General features: G+C 30.5%; 1 protein-coding gene across 1 annotated transcript in view; it reads right to left on the bottom strand.

Annotated features, from left to right (window-relative positions):
- Positions 1-3,207: 3,207 nt before the first annotated feature.
- LOC129908855 (protein bric-a-brac 2) overlaps positions 3,208-13,902 on the bottom strand; it is a 32,744-nt gene continuing 22,049 nt past the window's right edge. The window contains exons 2-4 of the mRNA XM_055985655.1: positions 5,102-5,162; positions 4,540-4,985; positions 3,208-4,433 (exon numbers count right to left, since the gene is read on the bottom strand). Of these exons, the coding sequence (XP_055841630.1) occupies positions 3,570-4,433; positions 4,540-4,985; positions 5,102-5,162 (1,371 nt within the window). The 3' untranslated portion in view covers positions 3,208-3,569. The remainder of the gene's footprint in view (positions 4,434-4,539; positions 4,986-5,101; positions 5,163-13,902) is intronic.

Below are 13,902 nucleotides of genomic sequence, written 5' to 3'. Positions count from 1 at the left end.
AATGTGATGATTCAGTCCACAATAATTGACAGATGACAGGTGGGATAGCCTGCCATAATGCACCTACGTAGTTGAAAATTATTCTGGATGTCAAAACTGTCAACATTTAAAGATTTGCATTTTAAACTTTAAAATGAAAGGAAGTGTGGTTGGCATCTTAAAGCTAACAGATAATTCCTATTCCCCAAACTCTGCTCAGAAACCCAACGAAGTAGTTTCAATTCATAATATAACGGTGAAAACTTTTTAAAAATTGAAAATTATATACCTATAGATAAACGTATTCTCGTTATTTGCCCAATTTCAGGTTAGAGCGTGATTTTTGAGTAGTCGGGTTTATTATTTTTGAACCAATTTTTTATTGTAATTATTTTTATTTTGGATTTATTCTTTCGTGATAAAGTGTTTGTAATACCGCTGCTTCATGCTTTTTTGCTTCTAGAGGACACACTGTTTATTTTAATGCAGTTTTACATAATCAAATGACGACCAATACGATTTTAAAGATACATTATTTTTCGAAGTAGAATAACCATTTAAGAAGTAATGCTGGCACAGATGAACATACATACATTTAGGTACATAAATTGGTTAAACGCATAACTATCCTTTTGGCTTATCGAAAATCATGTAAAAAATAGCTGCTATCACACTGTCCCACTTGTATAATTGATGGCTCAAACCAAAAAGAATTGTTTTTGTTTAAAGAAAAAATGTATATCGTAGGTATTTGGGCAATAATAGTCAAATTAAATTTTACACTACGGAAGTAGTTATAAACTATCTTACCTTTTCCACGAGTATTTAATAATTGACATTGAAATAAAGTGCTTTAAATTAAAAGAGGTAAAATGGAGGAGTTCAATGAACGTTATGGATGGATTGTATGTAAAGTTATATATTTGCAAGAAAAATATGAACTTCATAATACATTCAAGTCTAACATTTGGATGATCACGATTTTCAGAGTTGTAGTTAAGATGCTATGAATGCCAACAAGTGCTTTTATATAAAAAATAATAATTCCACAAGAATGAAATTGGTCACTTTTTGAGCCAGTTCTTTAAATTTCATCATTGGTTTCTCCCTTATAGTTTAAATAAAATATAAAATTTTCATTTTCATCTCTTTGTATCAGACTTATAATTAAATAGGTGCGCTACATGAATAAAGAAATAAAAAAAGAAATCCATCAATCGAATTGATGATAAGTCATGTTTTTGTTAAAGTGGATTTTATTTATTAATCCTAGCATAGGAAAGTGGCTAATTTTTGTCATGAGGACCTAACAACATCGATTCAACACTGCAATTTATGTAAGCCTGAAAAATATTTTTTCGCAATTTTCAAATGTTAGGTTTACATATTCCTGAAAATTTAAATTGAAATCTAGATTCCTAACCTTTTTTAACCAACCATTAGCACTGATATTATTAACATATACAATATGTTTGTTTATACTATTGGCGATATGGAGTTTCAAATCTTGCATATTATATCTTTCTATTCGCGAATATTAGGCCATTCAATAAAAAAGTGTCCACAATATTCATTAACTATATTAAATGGGACCTTTTTTGTACAGAAAATTAGTACAGATATTTTTTTTTTTAATTTCCGGGGCTTTTTTACTTGCTCTATAGTGCAAATATTGGTATCGTGTAGAAAAAAAACCCGAGGTTTTAATCAAAACCAACACTACGATGAACATAGGGGTATTAACCAATTAAAAATATTAACCATCGCGTAAAGGGTAAATAATACTGGAATTAAGTATTTTAACTGTTACTTTCAAAACATTTTTCTTCCAATGTGTCGAAGTTGCACTTAGTTGCAATTTTTTTTGAAATAGTATAACTTTTCTCCTTACTAACAAAGAAAGAAAATTATGTTTACGTTTAATTTATATTTAGATTCAACAATCAACATATCACTTTTTTATATATAAAGTAATATAACATTTAGATGCTACATCTAGTGGACAGTTTCGTATCTCACTTAAAAAAAAAGTACCTACTTAAGCACTGTCGCTAAATTATAATAAAATTTAATTTTATCTTTGGGCTGAAATTCTGAACTCTAGAGCTATTCGTCACCTGGAGTGGTAATCAATTTTAAAACTATAGATATTTTATCTAATTTTAGTAGGATGTTGAACTTTTACGTTTAGATCAGTTCAAAATTTCGTGTTTTTTCCGCCTAAATTGACTAAATACCTCTAAGTACGATAGTGCTTTCGTCATGCTGTACGTCGCGTCGGTCTGTGCGTCTCTACATCCTTCTGTATTTCGAGCTAGGACCTAAACGGATGGATGAATTTGCTCGTTTTTTGCGAAATTCAACTTGTTTTTGGGTGACTCGATTTATGCTCAGCAAAACAGATCTAAACAAATTCGTTCAAAATTACCAGATTTGTATTTCATTTCGTTATTTGAATGTAAATTTAACTTTTCAAAAAAAAAAAAATCTTTTATTTTCAATTTAACTTTTTATTTTAATTGAACAAGGATTACGTCTCGATGATTTTTTCACTTATTTGATGAACTATTTAAATAAAAAACTATGTCGCACTATTTTTTAAATCTTATCCCAACATTTAAGGACCATAAACATCTCATCATATCAAAGTGCTATCTAGCGTTTTCTCAGTTACAAACAAAAAAATAGAAATCGGACCTCGAAATTAGGTTCGCGTTTTTTATTATGTCTGTGCAACAATTTCTATTTTTTTATAATTTTTAAAAACCTAAAAACTTTTAAGAATTATATACTTACGTGTTTTCAACAAATAACACCAAAAATTTATGAAAAATTGATTTCTACCATCCAGTTATTTCCACCACACTTCGTTCAAAATCAAATCTGAAAAATAATTGTCTTCCAAATAAAAAGACCACACACATTTTATGATTAACTAAAAAATTGTAATAGATTTATTATTTTTGTTTTCATATTTCTTACTTATTAATTAAAATTAAACATATAGCTGGATTTTGAATTTACAATATTTACAAAGATTTATATAAATTAATCGTTGGGTGTTATTTTCCCCAGTGTGATTTTTTTCAAAAATAAACCAAGGGAAACTTTAAAGTTTTTTTTGTTTTTTCTTTTTTAAATTTTCATTTTTAATAATAAAATTAAAATTATTGAATTTATTTTTTAAAAGTTTATGTTTATTTTCAATTTTATATTCTTAAAAACTAATTTTAATTATATTATATAAGCCTTAGCGGTAGAGTATACATTATTATAATATTTTGTAAAGTTAAGTCTAAAAAAAAACACGTTTTTTGTGTTTTTATTTAATATAAACTAAGTTCGCTTCCAAAAATTCTACACAGAGAAAAGTATCTTTTACACGTTACACAACTTTTTTTTTATTTTTATTTTAATTTATAGGAAAAGATAGTGTATCAAGTTTTAATATTGCGTAGGCATTCGTTTTTGTATTTTACAATTACAATGCCTTTATATTTTGTTGAGATTTTAAAAATCTTTTTTTTACCAACTAGAATGAAGCGAAATGAAAAAAAGAAAAAAAAAACAGTCTGTGATGGATTTGGAATTTATTCCTCATGGTTGTCGGAACTGTGATGCTGTTGCTCCAGCTTGATCTTCGCTATGGGATGATCTTTGATTGGGAAGCCAGCTGCTGCTTCGGAGGCTGAATTCGCCGCAAACAAATCACTTACATCGGGGCCGGGAAAGAAGTCTTCAAAACGGGGTGAGGCTTTGTGCGATTTTTGCAGCAACCCATTTGCAATGGCTTCGAAATCTATACCGGGTGTAAGGCCCTCTAACATTCGCTTATCGGGGAACTTGTAAGGTGAGGGATCACCTTTTGACTTGTAGTTGAGGGAGAATGGGGAACTACTTGTGGGCTTCTGTTGGGAATTACTACTACTGTTAGGGTTGCCACTTCGTTGTTGGCCATAGGGAAGTTGAGGCCTTGACGCTGCTGCAACGGCGGCAGCTTGTGACATTGCATTTGACATGTGCTGTTGCATACTCTCTTTGAGCTCTCGACTTGAATATGACGAATTCTGCTGGTGATGCTGCTGTTGTTGTTGATGTGACAGCTGATGCTGGCCACGACCTTGAGGAATGACATTGAGTCCAGGAATTCCCATCAGACCTAGCGCACTGAGGTCGGGCAAATTGTCTGGCATTTTAGCATTGGATAAGTGGTGTTCGGCTGAACTTCGCTTTGACATTGGGTCTTCCATTTCGGATCGCTGCAAGAAAGCTGGAGACTTGTACATATTGAGCGAGGGTGACGGCGATTGTTGTGACATTTGGATCTGACGACGGAGGGTTTCGGCCATAGTTGATAGAGGGCTAGCGCCATCCGGTGGTAGTGATCCCAGTTTATTGTGATAACCGTTAGATGAAGAGCCATTTGTTGGAGTTCCTGGCATTCCATATTGAGACTGGAAAAAATCAAGAAAAAAACAAAGTAAAGTGTTAAAAGCGAGTTTTTCCATCGAATTTCCCTGAAAAAATACAAAAAATAGTCTATCAATGATTGCAACCTACCGGATGTGCAACTGCAGCCGCACCACCTCCTCCTCCATTCGCATACATCTGAACAGTTTCCTCTTTGATCTCACGATAGTCACGGAAAACTACTGCTTTTATGACCGATCGAATCAATTCTTCCGGCCACATCCCTAGAAGAATTCTTTGCGGACGACCTCGGGCTTTTGGTCGAGGATCTGTACCGCCATCTAGTGACGGGCCCAACATATTATGAACTCGATTGGCATACAATACAAAAGTCGGATAGGGGATGTCGTATTTACGTGCTGCTTGTGACAGTGAGAGGCCTTCTTTTAAAACACTAAAAATCGCTTCAGCCATTGATTCGGGGCGCCAAGATTTCAATGGTCCACGTTCACGAAAACGCAATTGTTGAACTAGACTTTGTTGGTTAGTGTTCCAGCATTTCTGCCACATGGATTGCAATTGGTATTGGTAGCTATCTGTTGAAGAAAAATCAAGAGTAAAAAGAAAAATATGTTTATGAAGGTTGAATGCTTAAAAAATGGTTGGAGAAAGTTTAAAAGAGTTACTAAGAAAATGAACTTAAGTGACTTACCAGCAACTGAAGACGATCCAGCTCCACTCATCCAGGGATGTGCGCCTTCAATAAGTTTAGCCTGGAAGAAAAGAAAAACATTTAAGGTAAGAGAGATTCAGTGTTAAGGTAGAGCAATGAAAAGTAAATATTTTCAAGAAAAATCTTATTTTGAAAGAAGAATTTGATGAGAATTAGTTAAAAAGATCTTGAAATATCAAAATATTGCGTCAAAAATGAGAAGATTATCGTTAGCAACTTAAAACCGTTCCATAAAATTTATTAAAATAATTTTCATGGCAGGAAAAAACAATTTCTTGTGAAAAAACAACACTTGCAGAAATCAAGGTAAACAACTCTAGATTTAAGATTTTTAATAAAAAATAGTTCGGATCCATAGAAAAAAACCTATATTTTCCAGAACTTTATGGGTAGTTGATCTAACAACTACAAAAAATGTAGAAAAATTAATTTGAAAAACAAATTTGTATTTTTCATGATTTTTTTTTTTTTAATTTCGTTTCTTTTATATTTCTTTGGCTAAATCCTTAGTTTGATTTAAACAACCTTCTTGAAATCTCGAATCGATATGTTAGCCAACATTAATAGTGGTTCGTTCTTAATACATTTTTCATCAGACATTTCCTTTGCATGTCATTTAAAGAAAAAAAAATATATCCAACTTTCCTTTGCACCAGAATATATGACTAAGATTTAAAAAAAAGTCCAGTTTTCTGTATAAGGTTAATGAGAATGAACAATCTACCCCCTCTCAAACCTACAACCTTACACCAAAGCGGCACACAGGATAACAAAAATGAGAATCACTATTGCAAACAATATGACATGTCTACAAAGGAAAGCAATAAAACAGTCTCTTTTTCTTCGTCTCCATTGGCTTTCTTAAAAAATATATATCTTATTCTTTCCAAATGTTCCCATAAAGACAATACAATAGCAAAAAAAAATATAAAAACAATAAACAAAAAAAAAAAAACAGAAAAAGAATCCAATTACATCCTGCCGCAAGCTGTTCTGTCGCCGTTTTTTTCTTAGCGCTTTTAAATTAATTTTTTTTTTTCTGTAAACTTTTTTGGTTGTTAATGTACAAATTAAGAATACAAAGTCCTGAAAATGGAAATTACAATATACAAGAATAAAAAGAGAAAAAAGGGGATAGGTAGGGGAGACTTTCGAAATAAAACTGTCGTAATAAGTAAATTCAAAAGTATCTGCAATCACGAAATATAATTTCTTAATACTCTGATGGAGCTGCAACTGAATAAAGAGAACAAAAAAAAAGGGTTGCCAACATGGTTAGGGTGGTATTGTTTCTTGTGTGTTAAGATATGGGAGTGGGGGAGGGGGCACAAGTGAAAAATGAATAGAATCACATTTATGTGCACAGAAAAAAATGAGTGTTGAATCTCTCTCATACTCCTTCTCCGACTCTGACGAGGTATTCCTCCTGACTTGGCATTTATATTAGAAAACAGGGCATAGGTATGCTTCACTAATTTTTTTTTTTTGCAAAACATGCAAAACGCTATATTGAACTTAATTTTGCTGTCCTTTTTTTTCTTGTTTTTGTTAGCAGTCTGCATACAAATTGTACTTACACTAAACAACTTGCATGATATATGGAAATTACATTTTATTATTTTCGGATGTGTTCACGTTTAGACCTTAAACTATTGCTGACATTTTGGTATGAAATTAAATATACAAAAACAATTGTTTATTTTTTTTATTTTTGTCATTTTAAATGTTTATAGTTCTCGCTCTCTATATTCACGAGCAACAACAAAATTGAATATTGATGAAGGCGACCCAACCGCAAATGCATTCAGTTTCAGATATATATAAATAAAAAGGGCTTAAGGCTGAAATGATAATAATTATACTTTGACACAAAATAAGTACCCTCAACAAATAAACAAAAATACAAAAAATAAATATATACATTTATTTGCAGTTAAGTTAAAAACCTTGACGTATGCAGTAGAGGTACATTATTGCACATTCGAAAAAATGAAACAAAAAAAAATTATTGCATGCGATAATAAATTGATTTTATAAATTTAACGCATGAACTGCTATTAATTCAATAAATATACATTAAGTTAATGTTAAATGAAGAAGAATAATTTAATAGAATTAAAAAAAAAATACAAAGTGCATATTTAGATGCGCGCACAAGTCGCATATGTACGTACATACAACTAACAAACTACAAGTACGAATTAATTGTCGTATTTTGTTGCGTAAAGGAAATGTCATGAGGTTATTAATTATTTTATATGAATATTTACATCTATGCGCGAGTATATTGTTTGTGACTTTATGAAGATTATACTGCGAGTCACGCAAGTTTTTGTGATAGACGATATTTATTATATAGTGTGTATGCGGACGGTAAGACGAAGGAAAAAGGCGTTGATTTCTTTTCTGAGTTATTATTTTATTATTGTTACTGATTGTGGTGTATTGGAAAATTGATTTTTCTTTTTGTTGTCTTCAATTTGATATATAATCAATTCAAATGTGCCTATTTTTCTGCAAATTACATGCATTTAAAGTTGCAGATATTTAACTTGGATTATAATAGGGTAGATGTTTTGTAATATTACAAATCGAAATCAGGGAAGGCTATATGAGGAGAATGAGATTTTTAATAAAAACACTGGTTAACAAAATTAAACTTTTATTTTGTTGCCGGAATAAAAAATTCTTTTCTGATTTTAGAAAAAGAAAATAAGTACACAACTCAAACTCAGGCTTTATCTCAAGTCGAAATTTTATAACAGCTAGGTACACGTTTCATAAATTTTTCATTAAGCAAAAAAGCTGATAAAATAACAATAAAGTTTTGTCATTTACAAAAAAATATCATACCTATGATAAATTATACAAATTGGAAAACTAAAATGCTTGTAATTTAAGTGTGTCTGGTAACCCTGTTCTGTAGTGACATTTTTTTCATCATAAGCTTGAGATCGAAGCACTTGAATCACTTTTTCTCTAATTTTTTCCCAAATTCATACAAAAATCGATAGAAAACATTTTTTTTCCATACAAAATAAGGTGACTTGAAATGATGAGAATCAACAAGAACAAACATTTTCAATGATGCTTGAAATCAACTTACTTTTCATTTTATTACAAATTAAAGGACATTAGAACGCTCTAATTTGAAAAGAAGGATTGAATATTAGAGAAATTTATCTGTAAATTATAAACTTGGATTTTTTATTTAATTTTTTTTAATTAGATATTTTTATAAGGTTACACAAAATTACTATTTTTCAAAACTAAAGTTTCAAATTTGTTACAAAAAAGTACCTAGAATGTGGAAATCTCTTCACACTTTACTAATATAATAGTTTTATTACAATTTTTTTAAGAATGTTAAGCAACTTCTGCAACTCAAAACGTCTTTGAATTTTAAATTTTCTATCCGACTGTCAATACCTATAATTTCTTTAAATAGAATTCATTCCAATTAATAGTTTTGAAACTTAAATTGAATTTTTCCATCATTAATATATTATTACTCTATAAGACACTTTGATAGTTAAAATGAAATAAATAAAAAGATCGATTTCGTTGTCGGCGTGGTCGTGTCGGTGACCATGGCCCAATACTATATAGATTTATATATATATATATTTTCATTTCGTATAATAATTGTCTAACTCTGCACCTTCAGAGTCCAATAAAAGTCACAAAAGAAATAATAAAAAAAAATATATATATATAAAACTGGTGGTCTAATCAAAAATTAATCAAAGTTCTACAAAAATAGACAAATATCTAAATACAAACGTATATAGTAGAATATACTGTGTTACAATAAAAATGAAAAAAAGAAATGAAATGAAAAAAATTAACAACAGTTACATCCGTTCCGTATAGTCTCTCTGTCTGTCCTTCGACCGGTCGTCCATCAGATACAATATTGCAACACTGAAGGTAATTCGTTAACTTTACTCTATCTCACACTCACTCTTTCCTCATCCCTTGTCCATCCATTTGAGTTATTTAATAACACCGACTCTGTGTGGACTTGATGGACACAAAAAAAAAAATTATATATATATGAAAAAAAACAGCAGCAGCAACTCTGGTAATAGGAAAGGGTTGGAGTTTAAAGACATTCTCAGGGCAATAAAATACCATTTCATTGAGGTTTTATCGATTTCTCGCCCTGTTTTCTATCCAAACAGTAAATTCTTAATTTCTACATCGAAAACCACACACCGCACACCACTACCGCGCCGCGCAAGCAAACCTGCGATGCCTCTGCCACTTTCTGAAGCCGCCGACACCAGACAGTGGGGTATTTTTATAGAAAACTTTGTGAGAAAATTATGATGTGCTTTGCTCAAGATGTTAAAAAGAAGGATAAACAGAAGGATTTGATACATAAATACGTAATATTTAGGAAAAAAAGACTTTTTTTAACTTTTTTAAATTGAAATATCTCAAAAACGCCAACAGATATCGAAAAATTAGCAACGGATCCGAATTTACTGAACAGAAATGTATAAAATAGTACTTTAATCGCAAGAGATATGATGAACTTTGGGCCTTAATTGAGACTAAATTCACTAATTCGCAAAATTCTCTAATTCATTTCGCAAATTTATACAAAAATCAATAGAAAACGTTTTTTTTCATACAAAATAAGGTGACTTGAAATGATGAGAATCAACAAGAACGAACATTTTAATTGATGATTGAAGTTAACTTACTCTTCATTTTATCACAAATTAAAGGACATAGAACACTCTAATTTGAAATGATGGATTAAAAGTTAGACACAGATGCTTTGTTTTTGAAGCTGAATGAACCGCTTAACACTTCACTTTCATTAAATTTGAAACGATTTTAAGCTAATTGTTAATTGAATGACGAATTGTCTCAGTGCTTTATCTCGCTTAATACCAAATAATGTACAACAAAAATTATGCCAAGTGATTCTCTGATTCAATGACAATATTTTAGGTCCATAAATTTTCAGACTTGTGATAATTCATAATATTAAATAAGTCAAAATTGAACTTATTTTGACATTTTTCTCATTTTCACTACATTTTTAAGAAACGAGTGAATGAAATGTAAACTAAGAGAGAAAAAGTGCAAAATCGCATGGAATTTTAAAAAAAATTTTGTATTCTTGATGTTATATTTAATAAATAAATATTTGTGAAATATTTCAAAATTAAACGACCCACTGTTAGACGCCAGGGTGGCCGTATTTTAATTTTATTTTATACCATATATATACGTTTGTTAAACCATAAACTACTATAGAATAATAAAAATAAGAAAAACAAAAAAAAAAAAAAATATATAATAAAAAGACTCTCCATCTCACACAGAAGTTCTTGTTTTATATTTATATAAATGTATGTAGGGTTGAAGAAAATAAAGCCTGACTCGTTCGTTCTTTCGTTCGTTCAATAATATTCCCTTTTTTTTTTGTTCGTTCTCATTCCATTCATTAATTTTATAAGAATCGTAATAAATAATTAATTTAAACGGCACCGTCAAAATGAATTTCCCCACGTCTTGCTCCTTATACCATGTTTCTCTGGCTCTGTGCAATAACTTGTCCCTCTCATTAAACATGGAACATTTACTGTGAAACGAACAAACTCATATAAACCCTATATAAATATATATATTTTATATGTATGTCTCAAATGTATGGATGGTAGAAATGCACCACCCCCAAAATCCCACCACCCTCAAATACAAAAACGGGACACGGAATGTTTTTTACGTCTTCGCGTTGGCTGCCTTTGAAGAAAGTACGAGAAGAAATACAAAAAAAAATATAAAAAATAAAAATTATAAGTAAAGCACAGGCGAATGCGAGCGCTACTGGTATCTAGTAGCAGTACTATAGTATGGCTCTTTGGGTCTGGTAAGACGAAATCCCACCAAATAATCGTGAGAGAGTGAGGACTACTCTACAAGATGTAGGATATGCGGCAGGGGTAGTGCAGAAGATTTGGGCCTGGCTCTGGTGGGTGGTGTAGGTGAAGGTGGGAGGGTAAGAGCGCAATTTGCAAACGTGATTAATTTATACAAAAATACATAAAATATAATTTCTCTTGTTTTGTTAGAGGGACTCTGTGCGGTGCGGTACGGTATTACGGGTAAGGCGCTGCTCCTCGCTACCGACCGTATAGAGGTGATGTACTCTATAGCAGCAGCTCGTCTCCGTTTTTGCGTTGATGGTTATAGCTTCCATACACTATGTCATCCCTTTTAGCCCCCTCCGAACGATGTATACCAACAACAAAACACCCAACAACAAAAACAACAACTTTATGTAGTATAATACAACTAAATATTTAATAGTATTTTATTGCACGAATTTCAAATAAAATATGCATGTCGGTCGAATGAATTATTCATAGAATAATGACTGTTAGAGCAACAGTATATACGAGCAACACAGCAACATTACAAGAGTACTTTGTAATCTAAATGTATCTATATGGCATTCCCTGAGTACTTGTGATGTTGTGTTTATAACAAAAAACAAAAAAAAAAAAAGATAGAAATAAAAAAGATACAGTAGCGCTATAGTGCTGCTAGTTACAAGAATTTTGTACGATATTTCATTGTGTTTTTCTCTTGCAACAATACATCATCGTGTTTACCTTTTTTTTCAGCTTTTTTCTTTCTTGTCTTCTTCTATTTGAGAAGGTTTTTTTTTCTTGTCTTTCTTCTTTTTTTTTTTTGCTGAAACTATAGCTCTCTGACTTCTTGATTTGGTTTTGTGTGTTGAGTGAAGAAGGATCCAGCAGACCATGTAAATCAGTGCAATTCATTGGTGGTAGATATTATAATTCTTCGTCTTTCCAATACCTTAAGTTCCTACGCTATTACGTCCAGTTAAAATTATTTGCAAAGATTTTTAGTTTTTATTTAAATACATGAAGATAGTTTGATGTTGATATAAATATGATAAACAGAGGGTTTGGAAATAATAACTCCATTATATACCTATGACCTTTTTGACCTTCGATGGCCATTCGAAATTTCAGTATTTGATGTTGATGAGTAGTTTATTTGAATTAAATGATGATAACTCTGAGTTAACACACGGTTTATTAATAATCCCAAATAAATAATAAACAAATTAATGCAGTAATAGTGTTTTCAGTGTTAAAAAGAGTGGAAATAATCATTTCGCTACATAAAAATAAGTCGCTATTATAAAAAAAAATGGGAGCGCGCGCACTTTTTTACATTATCAAAACAATATTTTTTTACAGCATTTTTACAGAATTTTGATTTACAGAATTTTGATGTACAGAATTTTGAAATACAGTATTTTGACCAACCAGAATTTTGCTATACAGAATTTTGACTTTCAGAATTTTGTTCCTACAGCATTTTGCACATACAGAATTTTGACATACAGTATTTTGGCATACAGTATTTTGAATACAGAATTTTGCAACATACAGAATTTCGACCCCAACCCAAAAAAAATCGATAGTGACGCCATCTTGGTTGATAGTGAAACGGTGATCTTTTCAATTTGACGCTTTATTTAATTCTACAGAACTTCTACAGAAATACATCACGATACAGAAATGTAAAAACAATTATTGGGAATGAACATTTTAATCAAATACATATGTCCGATAACAATAATTATACACACGCTTATTCATAATAGTTACAGATTAAACTGATAAATGTAAAAATTTAATTTGAATTTTTGATCTTTATGTGAGTTTCACCGAATTCAAGTTTTAAATTTTTAATTTGAATAAATATCTCGTTAATTTATGTTTTTATTTTATGATACTTTGTTTGGTATAATGACGGAGCTATTTAAATTAAGACCGAAATTTAAAAAAAAAATTAAAATATGAAAGGCAGTTAAATACATTTATATTTATTAAATAAAAAAGAAAATTTATTTTAAATTGAAATTTAGCTCAAAGCTAAGCCATTACTAATTTTTATTTGGAAAAAAAAAAATAATAATAATACTGAATAAATAATATTTAAATGAAGATTGTGAAAAGTACTTTTTTTTTTTAACTGAGCAATCCTATTCTTAACCTTTTCTTATACACACTTCGTTAAAAAAAAAGAATTATGGCTAGTGGGAGGTTTCAGGTTCAACCCAAAAAGATCAAATCTTAAAATCTTCAACTCCTTTTAATCCATTTAATTTAAGTCGTTTTTTCCCTCAGTGTAATAAGTCGACTGATATCATGTTTTTGGTCATGTACATTACATACTTTTTAAAACTTCATTATTCTTAGTTTTCTCTCGAAATATACAAATTAAGAAACTTATTGCTATCTCAAAAGCAATCAACCAAACTAATAAGCTATTTTTAAGGGTTAATTTAGAAGAACAAAAAGCTATTTAGAGTCAAGTTTGTTTTGTACCGCAATTTACAAAAAAGAAAAACAGCTTATAATCCTTCTTTTGATGTAGACACTCTCTATTGTGATATCCGCTTATACAGTTAAGACCTGTAGTCCCCCTAAACCCAACACAATTTAATTACACATACAAAAGTATTATGTATATACGACATGTGCATTTGTGCAATAGATGACAAATTCCTGCTAAAATAAGAATGAAAAAAAAGTACCTACAAAAAATAACAAAAATATGCAGACTCTGGGAACTCTCTGCGATTCATTACATGTAAAAAAAAACTCACAATTCAACAAGTTAATTGCAAGTTGAATGAAACCAAATCATATTGTCATAGAAAGTACTGTGGTGGTAAATAATAAAAATTTAGACAGAAATTGAAATTTAGATGTTTC

This window comes from Episyrphus balteatus, chromosome 2, assembly GCF_945859705.1.
Source record: "Episyrphus balteatus chromosome 2, idEpiBalt1.1, whole genome shotgun sequence".
In the NCBI taxonomy this organism is placed as follows: domain Eukaryota; kingdom Metazoa; phylum Arthropoda; class Insecta; order Diptera; family Syrphidae; genus Episyrphus; species Episyrphus balteatus.
This window is presented reverse-complemented; position numbering and strand designations above follow the sequence as displayed.